General features: G+C 39.6%; 2 protein-coding genes across 3 annotated transcripts in view; one reads left to right on the forward strand and one right to left on the reverse strand.

The window, feature by feature from the left end:
- Window positions 1-8,453, reverse strand: part of LOC129371719 (plexin-B1-like) — a 67,772-nt gene extending 59,319 nt beyond the window's left edge. For both annotated transcript variants that reach the window (XM_055048481.1, XM_055048480.1), the window contains exon 1: window positions 8,154-8,453. The gene's annotated coding sequence lies outside the window, so the exon portion shown is untranslated. The remainder of the gene's footprint in view (window positions 1-8,153) is intronic.
- A 2,774-nt stretch (window positions 8,454-11,227) lies between these two features.
- zgc:171775 (STKc_p38 domain-containing protein) lies at window positions 11,228-18,621 on the forward strand. Its single transcript, XM_055048575.1, has 12 exons — window positions 11,228-11,429; window positions 12,160-12,289; window positions 12,530-12,588; window positions 12,827-12,938; window positions 14,230-14,259; window positions 14,387-14,434; window positions 15,299-15,413; window positions 15,527-15,598; window positions 15,858-15,937; window positions 17,086-17,164; window positions 17,331-17,504; window positions 17,661-18,621. Exons 1-12 carry the CDS (start codon window positions 11,296-11,298, stop codon window positions 17,720-17,722), a joined length of 1,095 nt encoding a protein of 364 aa, XP_054904550.1. The 5' UTR covers window positions 11,228-11,295; the 3' UTR covers window positions 17,723-18,621.
- The last annotated feature ends 3,050 nt before the right edge of the window (window positions 18,622-21,671 follow it).

The raw sequence follows: 21,671 nt of genomic DNA on the forward strand, positions 1-21,671 counted from the left end.
ATGAATTACTGCTCTCAATTACTAGTTCCTAGATGTTTTAATAGCGCGTGTGCAGTAGAGAGTAACATTCATCAGACATCATGGCTTTTCATGAATGCTGCAAAAACTTTCCACGTTTTAAATTGGGGTAGAACTCGGCCAGATTTCCTCATGGCACCCAATTTTCTTCCTTCACCATACTGCAATGGTGACCAAAGCGTGGCCCGAGAGCCATCTGTGGCCTTGGAAATGAGTTTGTTCACCCACTGACCAAAAGTCCAGAAAATGATGACACTTTATAAATTCAATGTCTGTTAGTGGCTTCACAATTGTTGACTGTATGACGCGTTTAATGTTTTTATCCTTTCAATTTGTAAAGCACTTTAACTACCTTGTTGCTGAAATGTTCATTATTTAATTTATACATGACAGCTCAGGATGACTTCTATAGTTATCACTTTGCTTCAAATGCACATAACTTTCTGCATGAAGCGACAAAAGTAAGGTAATTATCTTCTATAGCAAAGTTTCCACGGAAATAAATTGATACTTACATGGTATTAAATAATTGTGTATGAAATGGAATTACAAAGGGACAAAATGACAATGTATTGGTCCTATGTGGCGATACCATTTGAGAAAGGGGCAAATTCATTTCCCACCATTTCTCTTAGATAGGCTAAGGCTGTGGCGTTCAATCTTTTTGCACTGGAGAAGGAGTGCAGCAAATGTCACAATCTGACAGCAGGAAAACAGGAGGCAGGTTGTTCTGTCAGACCATCAGTTCCCGAAACCACACACAAAAAAACATCTAAGACCATGTGGGGTCACTGACCCTGTCAGACTGTGCACAGAGTAAAAAGCTTAAGGGTCCAAATGAGTCAATCTGTGAAGACCGCAGCAGGATTAATAAAATAAAGGTGTACAATTTTTTTAATGTTTTTGGTTGAATGATTTCTTTTTCGTCTTTAGTCTAATGTCCACACTAAGAATGAGAATTTTTTTCTAATATTTGTTCCATCTTTAGATAAGTTTAATGGGCTGGTGCCCAAGACTGTTAAGTAAAAAGTTGTGGATGTTTGTGGCCTGACTTCAATGATATTATTATCAAAGTAAAAATAAAAAAAAAAAAAACATGGCTAATAGAAGACAAAATAGTTTGTGTTGTATTGAACATTTTCCATTTAACAAGAGCTCATTCTAAAAACATATAAGAAGTGGTCATCTGTATCAGCACAATTTCTTGGAGGGTCAAATTTGTACCATTCTTAAACTGCAGACAGGGTCCACCATAACCCTAACCCCTGGGCTTTGGAGAGTCCTGGACTAAGAGGATTTAACTTATCCAGCACCTGATCTCAACTGACAGCAAAAATCGTATTCACTGCAATAAATCTAAGGATCAGATGAGCAACCTTATAAGCGAGAACCCCTTTAAACAACAGGGAAGCTGACTTAGCTAAAGCCTCTCAATCTTACTTTACGTCCATATGCGCAAGTTATCCCAAATCCATTATCTCAACAGACAGTTGAATAAAGCGGTCCAGTTGGGTCGGAATTGATCGATGGGTTCCCAGAATGTTATTTTAAATGCTGTGCAAATGGTATTGATCATTTCTTGACCACTGGTGGTGCCAGTCCTGGTTAGCTGTAGTAATTAACTAGACAATTCTGAAGGAGAAATGAAGAAGCAAATTCAATATGGAGTGTCTCTCCCAGGCTGTGAGGTGATTACATTTCAGAGTAATAATACCAGCTGCCAATAGAACCAAAGCCACACCCTAACAACAAATGTAAGGGGATTTCTTTAAGAAAGGGAATGCTCCACCTGTGAGTTTGTTGGATCCCTAGCATAACTCTACCGGATTCAGAAGCAACTGTCCAGGGAGAGATATGACACCTAGCACCATGCACACATTGAGCAAAGAGAATTTACATTTGTGGTTCGTCAGCAAATGGGCTCACTTGTGTGTAGCCATTCAGCACGACACAAGGCCAACAGGCGACATTCAGGCAAAACATAGATTATCAGTAGCAAATGGAATAGAAAACAAATATCCTTTATTGTCCCACAAAGAGGAAACTTCAGTGCAACAGCAGCAAAATGACAGGGAATCCAAGTAAGAAGATTCACACAAAGACAATATAAAATATATATAAAAAGAGAATAAAGAATGCAATAAGAATAAAATGTCAACATAAATACAGCACAGTTATTAAAAATACCATATCGTCTTTTTCATATATTCATAAGCTTCATATATTACAGTGTGCTCTGATTTTACTTTTTTACCTCCTATATTAAAGCTGGAAATTTCAGAATTAAGGTAATCTGCTACGAAACAGGAGCGATTACAAATATGCCGGGATTTCCATAATGTAAGATGCTAAAAACAGATTTGACTGTGCAGTTAGGTGGTACTGTTAACATTTTTCACTAAAATAACGGTAACAATCAATTTTAAGTGACTACTTTCCTACCCACTGCATTTCCATTAACCTTAAAACTGCAAAAATTGGAAATGCAAAAATAAATTTGCCTAATGGGAACACGCCAATTTGGAAAGAAAAAGACTAATGAATTTGTCACGTTTTTCTTCAAGATGCCAAATTCCACATCAAAAATTGTGTTTCCATTGACCATAAAATCAAGAAATTGAAATGACAAAAATAAATTTGTTGAATGGAAACAAGGCAATTTAGGGGGGAAAAAAGTTAACTCTTTGCACTAGTATAACGTGATTTTGATTGTTGGAAATCAGTGTATTTCTCCAAACTGCCATAGAACTACGTTTTACATCTCACAAGTCATGTGATCAACAACTAGATGTCACTCCGGTGAAGACCAACAAGACGACAAGAAGTAGGAGGATGACGCGTTGGTCATCTTTTAATAACTTAATGTGTGAACAAACTTATTCAAACGTGATTTGAATTGTGTTTCTCATTTAATGGAAACACCAAAATTGTGTTTTTTCTAAGTTAGCAGAATATCGACAAAGTTTATAATGGAAATACAACTGTGATGCCGGCGTTGCTTCTTTTAAGTAGTAAAATGAGAAAAATATTTTGAATGCATCACAATTCAGCACTATAATTATGATCATTTCATTTCTAATAACATGTCACCCCTAGACAAAAGGACAGGCGTCTGAAATGGCTCAGCCTCTTTTCATAACAGAAAAATAAATAAGAAAGGAATTCAGAAAGAGTTTTAAGTTTGAAATATTTATATATAATAACAAACTGGACCGATATTTTGTGGTATATTGCAAAAAAAAAAAAATAAATAAATAAATAAACTGTTTAGCTTGATAAGAGAAACACAGATAGAATTAAAAAAATAAAAGGTCGGAAGCCTCCGGAATAATTAAAAAAATTAATCAATTTTTGTAATAGTCAAATGTTAAAACAAGACATAGTTCCATTTAAAACCGTTGTAATCCCAATGACAGCAGCATCCTTGCACTGAAATCTCAAATCATCAGCCATTAGGAAACAGCATTCTATTTAACAAAAAAACAAGAGCAGGACTATAATCCAGTTATCTTAACCACTGCCATCAAATCACACAAAAAAATGCACAACTTTGCGTTCGAAACACACAGAGGAAAAATGGGTTGAGAGCCTTAGGCAATATAGGAAAGGCCAGCTGGGGGCTTAAGGTTGTTGTGTAGAGGATGGGCTGCAGGCTGGGGCCGGACTCTCTGGGGAGTTAGTGGAAGAGAACAGGGGTTGTGGCTGAAGCCAAGAGCCGGTGACATGGCACACAACCACACACACACACACACACACACACACACACACAACTGTACTATGACTTAGAGCTGGCCCAGAACAATGAAAACCACACCCTCTGGGTCTCACAAGGTGTTCCATCTTCTGACTCTGTAAGAAGATTACGCTAAAAAAGGATTACATCAAGGAGAATTAAGGTAGCTTGGCTCATGTATGCAAAAAGAGGCTGAATTTTAGTTGGAAACAAGACTAGAACCAGCTAATCTTGTCTTCTCATGAATTCAAACCATTCTGTAAGTGAACCACTACGAGAAACCAAGAAACAAGGGAAGGTGGACACTAAGTATAATTTACGTAATAATAAATTCTATAATTTGGGATATTAAACTAATTTGGAGGAAACTAATTATTAACTTGTTTATTTTCACAATTATGGGAAAGGTTTTACAAATAATGTTTTTGTAAATGAGTAAAATAATTCAAACATTGTTAAGCTAGCGTACTTCTAAGGAGTCTGATTGTAAAAAAAAAAAAAAAAATAGCAGCATTACAATTTAAAATATCTTCCAGTTCCAGGATTAAGTCTTCTTTAAAACATTCATTGATCTTTAGGAGGTAAAACTTGCATTATTATGCCACTATCAATATATTACTTGGTCTTAAAATATAAATATTTATCACAATAATTTCTGGGATAATTTTTGTCCAGTGAAATTTGTTACTGTCGATCAATCAACTTTAAATGAACTTGCTAAAACCACGAGTTTTGTCGACACAAATAAATATGCTCCAAGAAATACAATAAAAAACTGAATGTAAAAAAAAGAAAAAGAAAACAGCTGTGAGAGGAGCATCTTGAACACCCCATACAGAGTGGAGCTGCTATCTGTCTGGTGAGCAAAATGATCTTAGATTAGGCTACACCTCTACATCTACAGGCATATCATGTGTCAGACATCTGTTTAGGTTATTTTCTTGTCAAACGTCCTGTACTTCTATTGTAAAGTCTGTGTGGTAAATAGGATGAGAGGATGGAGGAGGATTTCCATTTAAGCACAACGAATAGAGGCTTGCTGCTAATGAAAAGGAGTATTTATTAGGCTGCCAATCTGACTGTCTGCCAACTCCCTCAGGGGCTTACTGAGATTGGGGGGCGAAGGGGGGATTCGATCTACTCAACAGATAGCAAGCACATCTGAACCAGAGTTCAACTAAATGTACGGTGTTTTCACCAGGTTTTATCAATAATAAAAAAGGAAAGGCTTGGTGAGACAGAGGGAAGGAAAATATGAGGTATGAGGTTAGAGTTTGCACAATGGCTTTCAGTTTCTATTATCTTCCCAGAGATGCCTGTGGCCACTGCGGTGCCTGAGCAAGTGTTCTCCCACACCCCATTACAGCACACACACACACAGAGGCAGGGAAGAATGTACCATGAGGGACCACCAGCTGTTGCAGCGACCAACATAGAGGAACGCCCCAAAACTCTTCTATCATCAAAATCTGGGGTGCATATTTTTCCCTCTCCGACACAAGTTCACCTTCACAGTCTGATCTCATTGTCCGATATTAATCAGTCATTTATTTACCAGATGTGATCCAGACTGACATTCCCGTCCTATTTATGATGATTAGCTCACACCTATAGTGCTAAAATACACCTCGCGTCTTCCTACAGAATGTGGCACACAGATGTAAAGATTCCTACATTCTGAACTGAAGTGTTTAAAAAACAATCCATTTTTTTTTATCTCCTTCAATTCCAGTTCTCACACAGTTATAAGATGATCTACCCACCTAACAATACGCTCGACCTTTGACACCTATGAATTGCGGAACCCCCTTCCATGCTGCAAACATGCCTGGCAGTCACTGTTTTTTATGATGGATAGAAAGCAAAAGGAAAGTGGTGGTTTCAGCAGCGGAGCGCTGCCTTTCAGTGACCAGCTGCGTCTGAAGTGGCCTTTCGAACCACTGCTCTTTATGTGTCATGAAAGGTCTGAGCAGAATAAGAGGAAAACCTAATCGCTTCCTGTGAGCCATTCATTTTAAAACCACTAAAATCCCAACAGTTTGACCACAAAGACGAGGGATTTCTGCTAAACTGCCTCGGATTTTTTTAGTAGGAATAAGAATTGTCGATTTCAGGCTAGCAATATACTAATGAATTCACTCGGATTATGTTTTTTAACTCAGTGAAAATATCACAGGTAGGGGAGTTATTAATGCCCCTGATGGTAGGCATGTTGCAGTAAGACAGAAATCAATTAATTACATGATGAGATAAAACATACTTCATAATTTCCACATGCATAATTTATTACTTTTTCTCTTTTTTCTCTTTCTACCAAAAATTGGATGACAAAAGTCTTCATTTTGGTCCTTTTTTGAAGGACAATTTTGTTTTCGGAGACTTTATTATTTATTAGTCATTTGTTGTTTCAGATGCTTTTTGAATTTTTAGTGGATATTTAAAGTGTCTTCCAGTTCCAGTGTGAATGTTAATTAGAATTTTAAATTTATTGATTGTTGAGAATGTGTTCTTGCACTATTATGCCATCACCATTTGTATTACTTGAAAATCAAAACAATATTTATCGCAATAACTTATGAGACAATTTATTGCCCAACAAAGTTTTGTGACAGGCATAACCAATGATAATTGTTTATGTGTATGTTTAAACCAATTTAAAACAATGCAATGTTTAATTTTTTGTAAAAAAAGAAAAAAAAGTGAAAACATTTTTGTTGTACCTATGAGTGACAACAAAGTCATAAAATTCAATTGTTTAAAACTTTTTTTCAGATCGGTGAACAGCACACTCAACAACATTCTGTGTTGTGGAAGCTTTTATTGTAGGTGAAAGACCCAAAGTTAGCTTTTACCAGCGATAGCTAGACATTTTCAGTAGAAAAAGGACATCAGTTTGTTCTTCCTCTGGGATGCTGACCTGCAGAGTTCAGCAGACAAAAGCCCAAAAGTATCACAGCAGACTGGCTATAATGTAATTTTCACAAGACTGATGCAACTTATCAATCTGCCCTGAGATAGCGAACTGCAACACCTTGACACATCACTGAGTTATATTCTTGAGTGAGGTTGCCTTCGTTGATGACCTGCAGACTTCATTGTTGGTATACTTTCTATTCTTTAACTCCTTGTTTTCATTCATTTCATCTGTATGAAATCAAATTTAAAAAATGAAAAAAAGAGCCCTGGGCAAAACTTATCACCGTTTTTAATTCATGTCTGTGCATGTTATTTATATTTAATGATGGTAACTTCTTGATGGCGCTGCCCATCTTTGCCAGGTCTCCCTAAAAAGATTCCCTGGTTGCATAAAGACTAAAGAAAACTGTAATCGGACTGTTCAATATCAGATTAGTATTTCAAACTTCAAACAAATTTAACTGACGGAAATGTATATTTTGACATTGCTCTTAATGGAGTGGTAACAATTGATACAGAGCAAATAAACAATAAGGAAAGTGGGTGGACCTATAGGGCTGCAGTGTGAGAACAATTCAACTTTTATAAAAGGACAATGTTCCTAATAATACCATAAAGGCACACCTCCAGTCATCCCCCGCGGTCCAGAGTAGGTAATGTGATATCATTCTTTGGAGCAGAGCCCTCAGTAAGCAGATGGCCGGCTATTGAAAAATGTCTGGAAACAAAGAGCCACATGATTGAGGTTAAAGGCTGAGCCGTCTAAAACCACAAGAATCTTTTTGCACGTTCCAAAATAGATGGGAAGTCCTTTATCAAAACGTAAAAAGGAGAACTTCCTGCAGTTCAGAAGAGTTCAGTTTGCGTCGAGCCACTGGTTCTGGTTTATTCATGTGCCGTTCGTTTCCACTGATTCTGCCAGATTAAATCTGACAGCTGGCACAGAACATGGAGAGAGCTGCAGCCGAACCAACCTCTCCATCTTCCATTTATAGCCATAAAAAAACACACAGTCACCCCGAGGAGGAATTCCTGCCTGACACGCGCGTTTCTCCTGTTCTCTGCTCCCAGGAGACGGAGCGCGAGGGACGGAAAGGTTTTTATCAGCGGCGCTCGTGTTTCACCACACCACGGCATGCCGACCATCCAGAAAACTGAGCGCATATTTCACAGCCTGGAAACTTGTGTCCCCTTCAGCTGGTGTTGGCAGACGGTTCAGCTCTTTGATGGAGGCAGCTGCGCCAGCGGCAGGTGAACGCCTGGCTCCCACAGCTCCCAGACATTCCTGTATCAGCTGACTACAGAGTGGAGTCTGAGCCACAATGTTAACACTGGAGAGTAAAATCACTGGGGTTGGTCGGACACTAATACACCTGTTCAGCACGACTCAATTCAAACTTCTAATAAAAACATGAACATGTTAGTTTTTTTGTTTGTTTGTTTGTTTGTTTTCGTTTTCACGTGAACATGTGGGTGTTAAGCTTACCTGTTAGGTGCTGAAGTTGGTGACTCCGCCGTTCATGTTGAGCAGCCTCTCATCCAGGTTAGCTGCCGCAGCTGATGAGACTCAGCTTCCACTTCACTGCAGAGCGGCAAGCAGAGGGGATACAAGAAAAGTCACGTTCGTGGAATTAACTACACTAAAAGTAAGAGTTGAAAACCGAATTCCGGTCAGCTTAGAAAAGACAAAAAAATGATAAAAACGAGTCCAGAGGACGGCAGTGTGAGTGAAAGTAGGTGCTTTCTTCCGCTTCAGGACGTTCAGCTCCCTGCACATCTGAGAGCTTTCAACAACAGTTAGAGCAGACCAACGGCTCGCGACAAGACAACACGGAGTCAGACGGGCCGGAGACAGGAAGTGCTTGCGGTCACCTTCAAAATAAAGTAAAAAGAAATGTTAATACGTCCATTTTCTTCAGACATTTGTCCCTAGTGGTGTCAGGAGGGGCCCTGGAGCCTTCGGAAGGGGCCCTGGAGCCTTCCTCCATCGAGACATTTTGGGGGAGAGGCGGGATACACCCTGGACAGGCCATTATTGTTCTAAGTTATAAATGTTCTTCAAGCTGTAGTTGTTAACTGGTTGCCTTCAATCGATGGCAGAACATATTAGGGTATTTATATTTTACACATGTAGAATACATATATTTCTGCAATATTTATAGGAGCAAAAATCGTGTGTATCCTGTACTGGTTGTGTGTCTCACAAGTTGACATGAGTTTGAGGAGGGATTGCCAAGATGGGAATTTTTAAATAAATACTTTAAATAATGTATATGATTATGTATCTGTATGTATGTATTTATTTATATAGAGTGAAATAGTTATATATGTTTATGGGGTTGACCAGGCGGTGGGCACGCTCTGGCACTATTTTTTGTAATAGTTTACAATTTAAAAAATATGAAGAAGTCAGTCAGAAAAAAAAAAAAAAAAAAAACATTGTTCTTATATAAATAAGAACAATGTTCTTATTTATATGTATGTATCTATAAGATTAAAAAATAAATTAAAATTTCAAAAATAAATTCAGGCAGAAGAAACACTCTTCCCATTTTCTTCCCCCAGAACCTTTCAAACTGATACTTTGTGTCATCAATGTTTATGTACATCTGGAGACAGTATTTTTTTTTGTTTGTTTGTTTGTTTGTATTTTGTCACCCTGTTTAGAAAAGTAGTTCATGTCAATCAATGTTTTGAAAAGTGAGAAACATACATTTTTAAGTCTTGCCACAACACTTTGGTTCTGGCAGTATGTCAAAGGTCATCGTCCTGAAGGGAGGGGACTCTCCAACCCGGTCTCAAGCTCTTTTAACTTCTTAAAATAAGTTCAGTTATTCATTCCGGGAAATACTTTAAATGTCAAAATAAACTATTTTGTTCATGGCTAGGACCTAATAAACAAGCTGTTTTACACTTTGTGTCAGACAGTTTAAATTAAGGACCGATCGTATAACTCAGGTGCTTTTCTTTTGGAAATCCTTTACAGGAAATATATTATGCCTCTGTTGGCTTCACACTCTAATCTGTCAACTCCTTGTTGCATGCTGAAGGTTGCCAGTAACACTCAATATTCAGCTGGAAAGCATGGAATTTATGAAATATTATAAAACAATTTCTGTGATCAAATTTCCCACACTTAAATTTTTTCTTTGACATTTTTGAGCACTTTTAGAAAGTTTTATTCCTTCTGGATGATATTTCCTACCAATGTTTTTCACTATTAGCTAACCTCAATATTTTAAAACAGCTACACTGTTTTAGTGTAGTTATAACTACATTGTTATAATTACACTGTTCAACTGATGATGGACCTCAAAACAGATTTAATTCAGTGAAGATGAGAATGTCCCGTTAAAGCCCAGATAAGATGACACTGCCCTCTGTTGGTTGTTAGGTAGAACTGTTTCTTTAAAAGAATCCCGTCACCTTCCTAAATTGTTGGTAAATTTTTTGCCAAGAGTTTTTTGTTTTGCTTTGCTTTGTTGTGTTCTTTGCCTGAAACATCTTTTGGGAAGAAAGGGGTGGTGAGTTACTTTTAACAAAAACTGACTTCGGCCATTATTTTAGGAAGTGACAATATTTTAAATTGTTGTTATTTTTAGTTCTTTTTAATCGCAAGTTAACTGTATATTTATGAAATAGTTTCCCTTTTTGTTCTAGGTCTAGATGTTTTGTTCTTGAGAAGTAAAAGAGAAGGCGTTGATATCAAAATAAATCGGCATCAATTAAATTCATTTAAAAATGCTTTAGTTATCCCAGAAAGAAATAAAGCATTTAAATGTTGTTGTGACTCATATCATCCAAGTAATGTCTTGTTAGGATATCTGAGTTATCCTTAAATAAAAAAGGAAGTAAAAATCCTCCCCGCTGCACCAGATTCAAACAATGAATACACAATAATACATTAATATTCCCAATGAAACACAGAAAGCTAAACCTATAGGTATAGGGTATACCCCCCTTCCTCATGAAGATGGTGGCCTAACTTCGTCACGTGACTTAAAGTCCTATTTTATTGCTATAGTATTATTTTTGCAAAATTTTGCCATAGTCTTCAACGGTACTGTCTCAAAAATGTTGATTTGCTTCAAAACGTCAGTAATGGACTCCCATATAAATACTATGTATTTAACTAAGTAAAACGCACAGACCCATAACCGCGTTTTGAAATCCTTAAAAAATGTAAAAGAAACAGAAAACAACACAATCTTAATAACAATAATAAAACCCACTGTTTTGCTCCACCAATGTTAGGATTTCTGAAACGTGTGGGTTGTAAAATTATTCTCTTCCCTTCTTGTAAATAAAGCAGGAGCAAAGTCCAACATCGAGTTGAAAGCAGAAAATGATCAAGGAAATAACAGCAAAACGTGAATCATGCTTAGATTTTTTTTTTTCTGTTTTGAAATGTGTTCTATGAATTTCTTAAACTCCATCAAAAGCAGAATTTTCTGACTGCAGCTAATAAAAACTAAAGGAGCGAGTCCGGAAGCGCGCGGAGGCGTCGCCCCTCTCACCTCCCATCCCTCCATCCCCTCCCTCTCCCTTGAACAGACCAACCATTAACCAACCAGACCCCACCTGTCAGGTAGAAACAGTGCAGCAGCGACCTGGAGTCCCGGGGCGCCATGCAGTCTCCGGTCAGCAGTTCTCCCGTCAGGCCCGGTTTCCACAGGCTGGAGGTGCAGAAAACCACCTGGGATGTCCCGCAGAGATACACGACGCTGCTGGCGGTGGGCTCCGGAGCTTACGGCACAGTGTGGTGAGTTTAGCCCGGGTAGGGGCGAAAACAGCTGGACAAAAACAGTCACTCTTTCAACATTTTGAAAATGATAATAGATGTTGTGACTTTTGTTAATTCTCACTATCATATAGTCACAAATTTAGATTTGAGCTGTTGTCATTTACATTTTTGTGTAAATAAAACTTTTCCAATGTTCCAGTCAGACATTCAAGCTGCTAGTATAGTTTTATAGATCAGTGCTGTTCTAAAGGTTTTGACTGAGTTTGGATCTAAATTGATTGACATCCTAAATTATCCTGTGTGTTTTTGGGACCTAAATATGCATTCCACAGCTGTGTGGTTTAGGGAGCCCGGATCAAATGGTTTTGCTAACAGAAACAGTTCTTGTCTGCCTGAAGCAGATCTGCAAGTCAATGCAGGTCCTCCAAAACGACAAGAATCTCCACCACAAACCTTTTCAACACAACAGGCAGGAATGTGCTGTCCAAGACACACTTCTTTCTAGTGATCTCCCACTGAAATAGATGTGTTATTGGCTGTTAACACTGATGTTATTTTGGTTCAGATCCTGCAAATCTCCCTAAAGGGAGAATAATAAAGTGATGCTGATAATGACACTGATATATAGACAAAAGGTGTGTCAGAAAACAACAACCCTTAGGTTCCTGACTTCCATCAGAGTATCCGTGTGAGTCATGTGAGCCAGTGTGTACCATGTCAATAAGACAGTGTGTTTATTCTTGTTTAGCTCTGCCATCGATCAGAAGACCAAAGAGAAGGTGGCGATCAAGAAGCTGTATCGGCCCTTTCAGTCCCTCATCCATGCCAAGAGAGCCTACAGGGAACTGAGGCTGCTCCGCCACATTCAGCATGACAACGTGAGAAGAAACATTGCAGGAAATGACAATTAGTCTGCAATCTACAAGTACATTGATGTGAAAAACATATTCCTCTCTTTAAATATGACTTAGCAATACTTAAAAGCATTTAGCTTAAAAGAAAAATGATCCAGGCTGGTGTAAATGTGTTTTAATGTAGATATAAAGAACAGGAAAATCATCACAAGGAAATATACTAAGGATTTGCTTGTTTATTGAGTGATTGATTTTTCTTTAAAGGTGATCTGCCTTCTTGACGTCTTTACACCCGACTCCACACTGGAGAAATTCCAAACCTTGTAAGTAGAAAAATCCTGCTGGTTTCTGCAGCTTGTTGACTTTGGTTCAATTTTTCAGCTTCATCCTTTTTGTTTTTACTTGGTTTGTTCATTCAAATGTTGATCTTCTTTCTTTTTATTGTCTAAATTTATAAAATTGCTTTATATATCCTGAACTTTTAGGCTCAGGCCTGGAGATTTTATTTTATTTGGTTTATTCTTGTGTTTCTTTCCTCCCTTGATATCCGCCAATCTTTAGTTATATGGTGATGCCCTTTGTAGCCCAAGATCTGGGCCACATTATGAAGAGAAAGAGATTATCTGATCGCATCATCACATATCTGTTTTATCAACTGCTAAGAGGCCTGAAGGTGAGTGATTTGGTTATTATTATTATTATTATTATTATTATTATTATTATTATTATTATTATTATTATTATTAGCTTTATTTACGGTCTCCTAGTGGGCCATTTATAATATACATCCACCTCCATGCCCTTCCAAATAAGCTTAGATCTTTGTGTCTTGCAAAGGTTTATTTTTCTTTTGAATAACATATTTCTATGTTTTATTTGGATTTTAAGTGCTAGACCAACACAACATAGTGCACAGTTGTAAAGTAGAAGGATTTTTTAGTTTTATTTCTTTATAGATGAAAATCTGGAAAGTGTATGGATTTATATTCAGCTCCCCTAAGTCAACACTTTTTAAGACTACAAATTACAGCTGTAACTTACATTCAGACACTGCTAACAGGTGTATTCTCTGATAGGTCAAATATTCCACAGTTTTGATGGAGTTTGTCACACTTGTGCGTCAGTGTAAAAAAATCTCAGCAGCAATCTCACCAGGTTGGAAATGTCAAGATATCTCAGCTTCAACAAGTCTGGACCAAGTCATATTGACAAAATGAAGCAGCAGCAGCACAAGCTGGAACATGCACAGAGGAGAAAAAAACACTCTTACTGTCTTCCCAGATCACAAAGATAAGGGTAACGTCTGGGAAGAAACAGCATCTTGTGAGCTCAAACTTAGGGAGTGTCAATACCAACATCAAGCTAATGCAACAGAGGCTTAGTGATGAAGTTAATACTACTTCTAGAAAATGAAAATCGTTTGGCAAGTCAAAATTAATCTTAAGCAGAAAAAGCGTGCTCCGATTTAATACCAGAAATTGTTTTTCAGAGTATGTGCATGACTAATTTCAGCTGTGTATCTTATTTGCAGAAAAAACTATGTTTTCTGCCTTTTCAAAACAGCTCTTTGACTGTAGGTCATCAACTATAGTTCATCCACTACTCAGTGTTTTGTATAAGAAAAAGCATTTAACAATTGTGTTAATAAATGACTGTGATTGCAGAATAAGTACATTTAAGAATATGTTCAAAGGAATCTTGTCAGATAGTCTGTTCCTTATGTGGTTCCCAGGCTGAGTGTGTCATGGGTGTTTGTCTTCCTTACCCTTATTTAGCCCCTCAAGCACTGCTAGTTAATATGTAACCAACAGAGCTTTGTGGAAACAAAATTAGAAACACAATTCTAACTGTAAAACTAGTGTACGTCTTTTAATTAGCTGCAAATATCTTGAGATGTTTCCTCCAACATCTCTTAAGTTCACAAAGATAATTCCCTTGTCTTCTTAATGTTCTTAAATCTGCAGTACATCCACTCTGCTGGGATCATACATCGGGTTGGTATCTATCAGCTTCAATGTCTAAGTCATTTATTACTTGTTTAGATTTTTTTTTTTCATTTTGCTGCCACAAAAGAGGCAAACATGCTGAAATTAATGCCAAGGTGTTGCTCATGTGTTGTAGGATCTGAAGCCGGGCAATCTGGCAGTGAGCGAATCCTGTGAATTAAAGGTAAGTCCTCAAAATGTATGACAGTGGTGGGCAGCGCAAACTATAAATTTAGCTGCCCTAACCTTAAAGTATACACATTAGTTCCACTAACGCCAAAGTCCTATGCAAGCACAGTATTTAGTTGAAGCTAATGCTAAAGCGCTACATTCAACAATAGTTTTTCCCATCATGTGTCACGAAGAGAGCATATAGTCTCTCAAAATAATTGGAATTTATGAATTTTATGTATGTTTTTATTAACACACCTGATTGTTCATGTAGCTGTTTTTTGTTGTAGGCTATACTTCATTCCTCCATTTATTGCTTACTTGGAATTTACTCAAAGCTTTATGGAAAAAAAAGAAAGGAAAGGTGAAGAGAGGAAATGGAAATGCTGCATAAACAGGCTTCATCCTCTTCACAAAGCATGAATGGAAATGGCTGACTACTTGAAAAATTCTTGACAGACAATAATTAAAACTACAACAGAGAGGTTAACTTTTATTTAACTGAAACTTTACAAAATAGCCAAATAAATGAGTCTTAGACAAATAAATTTAGGGTAAGCTAAGTATGCTAAATGTTTTGAAAGTTTGCAAAAACATTAAAGTGCTAAACAAAAAAAACATGTCTTACATTAGTGGAGTAGCCAAAGTGTGTCCACCACTACAACAGGTAAAGTGTAGAGACAAACTAACACCTTGATATCACATTCCCGATAGTGAAACTGGGTGGCGGTAGTATTGTGTACAACAGGACAAAGCAAAAACAAAAAATAGAGTAGGTCAATCAAAGTTCTAACCACAATTTTATTGTGAATCTGCAGCAAAACTTGAAATTGAAAGAATTAAGGTGTAGAAAAAAATCAAGCGTTATTCATTTCAGATTCTGGATTTTGGTCTGGCGAGACAAACTGAGAGTGAAATGACTGGTTATGTGGTCACACGCTGGTACAGAGCACCTGAGGTCATTTTCAACTGGATGCACTACAGTCAGGGAGGTAAGAACAATATTGTGCATCTTTCATATCAATTTGTCTCAAATGTCATTAAAGTAGGCTACAACACAATGTGTCAAACTGATTTTTGTGGCTGAGATTCTGCCTCTTTGCAGTGGATGTCTGGTCTGCCGCCTGCATCCTGGCTGAAATGATCACTGGCACGGTGCTTTTCTCAGGACATGACAGTATCCACATACAGATGTCTTCATGCTCAATTATTATAAGGATAAAGAATAAGGATTGAGTTTCAATCATGTGCAGGAATGAGCTTTAAATGGCTGAATCAATGGCTGAATTCATGAATATAAACCAGTATGTGAGAGACGTGCTAATATTAGCTTAATGTATTAATAACATGTTTAAATTAAATTTAATTGATTTAAAATACAGCCAAACAGGTACACACTGAACAGATCGCCCTGGTTTTCTTACCTAAGCATCCAGGTATCGATCAGCTGAAGAAGATCCTCAATCTGACAGGAACACCAGACTCGTCCCTAGTGCAGAAGATGCAGAGTAAAGATGTGAGTTATTTTTTGTCTGCAAACCAACCATAAGATATTTCCAGTATACTACTGATGCAAATAAATTTGTTTGCAAATCTGGTCAAGATGTGCATATTAGTCATTTGTTGCAGTTGATATCCTGAACCTCTCATTGATGAACTTTCCTCTCTTCTGGTCCCCCCAATCTAGATCTGAAATTGAGATAGCTGTGGAAGGAGGTTGATTTTGTGTTTGTTGAACCATTCTTTTTCCTGGAGGGCATATGGGATTTCACCAAATCAGTCTACGTGTGTTTTTGGACGTGGAGCAGGCATTCAAATCTCTCCTTGGGTAGTCCTGTGTAAGGGGAACCAGACTATACACAGAACTGAGGGCTGTTAAGTCTCTGTGCAACTAATTCCAGAGTTTGGTCCTTATTGCTGGCAGTAAGTTGGGCTTTGTCACTTTACCAATTGTGTTTGGTAAAGTCTTTTCCCTGGAGTGGTTTGCAGTGGAGTGTGAAGCAAAAATCAGGAACTACCCATTTCTGGTGATGAACCAGGGCAGAGTACATTAGCCAGATCAGAGACAAGGTCCTGCCCCAAGTAGAGGAGCTGAAGTATTTTGGGGTGTTGAAAAATTTGACGGGAGGTCAATAGGCAGATTTGTGTGGGGTCTGCAGTGATACGGCTGCTATACCTGTCTGCCATGATGAAGAGCTTTTGCCAAAAGGCTTAATGATTAATCTTTATTCCTGCCCTCATCTATGGCCACAAGCACTATTTGGCCAGAAGAATGAGATGGCATGGTGCCTGGGCTTTCGCTTAGAGACAGTGTGAGAAGCTTCCTGGAAGGACTCAAAGTCCTGCTTCTTCACATCAAAAGGAGTCAGCTGAGGTAACTGGGACAATCCAATTAGGATGCCTCCTGGATGCCTTCCTGTTGAGATGTTCCATGCACATCCCGACAGGAGCACACCCAGAGGAAGACTCTGGACACACTGCAGGGACTATGTTTCTTTGCTGGCCGAGGAACGCCTTGGGAGCTGCCCCTGGATAAGCGGAAGACAATGGATGGAGATTATACAACTGAAATAAGAGATTAATTTATTTGAAGGTTTTCACCCATTTACCTCAGTGTTTGTCAGTTTCTGAAGAATCATGTGGCTCCTGCCATTTATTTTTCAGGCACAGTCATACGTGCAAGGTCTGCCTTCACAAAAGAAGAAGAATTTTAAAGTAGTGTTTCCAACAATGAATGAGAAAGGTGAGTTTGTATATGTGGACCTGACTCTAGGTCTATAACATACCAGAAAAAGTACAGTGTGCACTGCTAATAGAAACACTTACAGTAAATACTGTCAAATCAACCCAAGTCTGAAAGCATTGACGGTTAATAGAAGACGGGATGGTTTCTGTCCTTATGCCTCCAGCTGTAAACCTTCTGGAGGGGATGTTGCTGCTGGATCCAGAGAAGAGGCTCACAGCCAATCAAGGACTGGCCCACCCGTTTCTGTCAGAATACCACGACCCAGACTCAGAACCAGACTCCAAACCTTACGATGACTCCTTTGAGAGCCTTGAGCTCGATGTCGGAGAATGGAAGAGTATGTACGGCAAAGCTAAAGACTCGGGTGCTCTACCGAGGCAATCTAAATCCTAAGAGAAGTCATCAAGTGCAGTGATGAGCTCATATTCCTGATAGATTTGTTTGAACACAAGAGATTTCTCTTCTAAATTTAACACTGCTTTCTGTTTTCCAGGTCTTATCCACATGGAGATCATGACTTTTGACCCCGATAACCCAGGCCAGACAGCCATATAAGACACTTCGGTGTGGCTCTCTGTCAGGTTCAAAGGTCAAGAACAATTGGAGAGGGAGCGAAAGCAGCATGAACAGTTTTAGCCTTTTTGCTCCAGCTAACATTTATCATTTGATATAATACTCAGTAAAGGGCTGACTTTCTGGATATGGTTCCCTGTACAGCCATAGCGGAAAGATGCTGTTTATTTTATTAGCAAGTTTATTGATTTTATAGTTAAAGCCAGATATTTACGTACACCATACAAAGACACATATTCTTTTCCCCCATCATATACCCTGTTTCTTTCTGGATGTCACAATAAGAATGCATAGACTTGTTTTTAACTTTCCACAAATCCATTAGTTTCTCTACATTTTCTAAATATTGGAGAGAATTTTCCCATAAACCATATGACTTGATTGAAACATTCTGGGGTTCATGTCATAAGCTTCTCACAATAGCTTGCTAGAAATTATCTCTTGGACATTTACAAATTGTAATCTGGCTTTTTCTGTTGTTTGGAGTAATGGCTTCTTTTTCTCTGATTGGCCTTTCAGTCCATGTTGGTAAAAGACTAGTTTCAGGACAAAAACTGTGTTTCTCCCTGTGACATCAAAGTCTGTGGTTTATCCAACAGTATTTAAGTCTGACATCTACCTCCTCCTTTCACAACCAGAAACAGATCAAGAGCAGCCATGGCAACTCAACAATCACAGAATCCGTTTTTTAAGTGGGAATGATGTATGCTGTGTGCTTTACTTAAGATGTGCTGCAGTGTCACTGGTTGTTCTAAACAAAGAAATTGACTGTTATTAATCTGTAATCTAAACCCTTATGAATGCCAATAATGGCAACTAAAGTGTTTATTTAAAAAGTTTAAAAACTGCTTAAATGTACTGAAATAAAAGCCTAAGTATTACCTTGTTTCAGTGGTGTTGTATGGCAGACCAGAACATCATCATAGGAGCTCCATCATTATATTCTTCTTGTGTTTTCCTGCAGAATTCTGCTCTGTCCCTCAAGTTTCTCTTGAAACATTCTTTCCCTCACTGAGGCAGACCAACCTGTTGACACAGTTCAGCAAGCTCTGCACTGGTGGCAACATGATCCTCTTGAGAACCTCCTGGAGTTTTCCAGGACTGTTTGAATATTCTTCATTGCAGTGTCCTGCAATTTAAATATGACATTTTATGCAAACCAATGATGGCTGCACTTTTGTTTGTAACAAACCTTTGCTCCTACTATATGAACTAAACCACAATATTTACAAAACAGCATTTATGTCACTGCCTAGGGGATGGCCATATCATAGGACCATTAGTCTGGTCATTACCCTCCTGTGCAGTTTCCCTTGATTCTCATCACCCTTTAGTGCATAGTCTATAATTTCTCCCATTGGCCCAGATTTGTCTGATAGAATTTCAAATGGGCCTCCTCAGAGAAAGTGAGGTGAACAACGATGTTGATTTTCTGAGCCGGTTTAGAATTGTGGTCTAGTTATAGTTGCAGTTGATGTAAACAAACCCATTGAGTTTCTTAGCCACACTTTCAGATATTGAGCAACTAAAGTCGGAGAAGAAGGAATGTTTAAGAGATTGTATTGCTGCAGCTCTCAGTAACAGCCATCATCCCAGCCAGCACGCATGAGTGGGCCCCACTTGTGTTTGATGTGGGCTACATGGGTAATGAGTGGGCATGGGTTTTATCTGGGCGAACTGCATGGGACACATATGGTTAACCTAAAATGAGACCCATATGGGCTGGCCCATATGGGCTAAATGCATGGGCCCTATTCAGCAACTAGGTGGGCTATCTGGAATGGGATAGTACTGGGCAACACTATATGGGGCCCATGTGGTTTCAGTATCATGGGCCCAACATGGGAAGCCCATGTGGGCTGACCACATTGAACCCACATGACATCAGCATGGGCTGACCATATATGGGTTAGACCTGGGTGTGGATATGTAGGCCCCAGTCCTTTTTTAAGTGGGCTATCTGGGAATGGGATAGTACTGGGCAACAGTATGTGGGGCCCATGTGGTTCTAGTATCATGGGCCCAACATGGGAAGCCCATGTGGGCTGACCACATTGAACCCACATGACATCAGCATGGGCTGACCATATATGGGTTAGACCTGGGTGTGGATATGTGGGCCCCAGTCCTTTTTAAGTGGGCTATCTGGGAATGGGATAGTACTGGGCAACAGTATGTGGGGCCCATGTGGTTCTAGTATCATGGGCCCAACATGGGAAGCCCATGTGGGCTGACCACATTGAACCCACATGACATCAGCATGGGCTGACCATATATGGGTTAGACCTGGGTGTGGATATGTGGGCCCCAGTCCTTTTTTAAGTGGGCTATCTGGGAATGGGATAGTACTGGGCAACAGTATGTGGGGCCCATGTGGTTCTAGTATCATGGGCCCAACATGGGAAGCCCATGTGGGCTGACCACATTGAACCCACATGACATCAGCATGGGCTGACCATATATGGGTTAGACCTGGGTGTGGATATGTAGGCCCCAGTCCTTTTTAAGTGGGCTATCTGGGAATAGGATAGTACTGGGCAACAGTATATGGGGGCCATGTGGTTTCAGTATCATGGGCCCCACATGGGAAGCCCATGTGGGCAGACCACATTGAACCCACATGACATCAGCATGGGCTGACCATATATGGGTTAGACCTGGGTGTGGATATGTGGGCCCCAGTCCATTTTAAGTGGGCTATCTGGGAATGGGATAGTACTGGGCAACAGTATGTGGGGCCCATGTGGTTCTAGTATCATGGGCCCAACATGGGAAGCCCATGTGGGCTGACCACATTGAACCCACATGACATCAGCATGGGCTGACCATATATGGGTTAGACCTGGGTGTGGATATGTGGGCCCCAGTCCTTTTTTAAGTGGGCTATCTGGGAATGGGATAGAACTGGCAACAGTATATGGGGCCCATGTGGTTTCAGTATCATGGGCCCAACATGGGAAGCCCATGTGGGCAGACCACATTGAACCCACATGACATCAGCATGGGCTGACCATCTATGGGTTAGACCTGGGTGTGGATATGTAGGCCCCAGTCCTTTTTTAAGTGGGCTAACTGGGAATGGGATAGAACTGGGCAAAACTATGTGGGGCCCATGTGGTTTCAGTATCATGGGCCCAACATGGGGAGACCATGTGGGCTGACCACACTGAACCCACATGACATCAGCATGGGCTGACCATATATGGGTTAGACCTGGGTGTGGATATGTAGGCCCCAGTCCTTTTTAAGTGGGCTATCTGGAATGGGATAGTACTGGGCAACAGTATATGGGGCCCATGTGGTTTCAGTATCATGGGCCCAACATGGGAAGCCCATGTGGGCAGACCACATTGAACCCACATGACATCAGCATGCGCTGACCATATATGGGTTAGACCTGGGTGTGGATATGTGGGCCCCAGTCCTTTTTTAAGTGGGCTATCTGGGAATGGGATAGTACTGGGCAACAGTATGTGGGGCCCATGTGGTTCTAGTATCATGGGCCCAACATGGGAAGCCCATGTGGGCAGACCACATTGAACCCACATGACATCAGCATGCGCTGACCATATATGGGTTAGACCTGGGTGTGGATATGTAGGCCCCAGTCCTTTTTTAAGTGGGCTAACTGGGAATGGGATAGAACTGGGCAAAACTATGTGGGGCCATGTGGTTTCAGTATCATGGGCCCAACATGGGAGACCATGTGGGCAGACCACATTGAACCCACATGACATCAGCATGCGCTGACCATATATGGGTTAGACCTGGGTGTGGATATGTGGGCCCCAGTCCTTTTTTAATTGGGCTATCTGGGAATGGGATAGTACTGGGCAACAGTATATGGGGCCCATGTGGTTTCAGTATCATGGGCCCAACATGGGAAGCCCATGTGGGCTGACCACATTGAACCCACATGACATCAGCATGG

This window comes from Poeciliopsis prolifica, unplaced genomic scaffold, assembly GCF_027474105.1.
Source record: "Poeciliopsis prolifica strain line A6 unplaced genomic scaffold, Auburn_PproV2 SCAFFOLD027, whole genome shotgun sequence".
Classification (NCBI taxonomy): domain Eukaryota; kingdom Metazoa; phylum Chordata; class Actinopteri; order Cyprinodontiformes; family Poeciliidae; genus Poeciliopsis; species Poeciliopsis prolifica.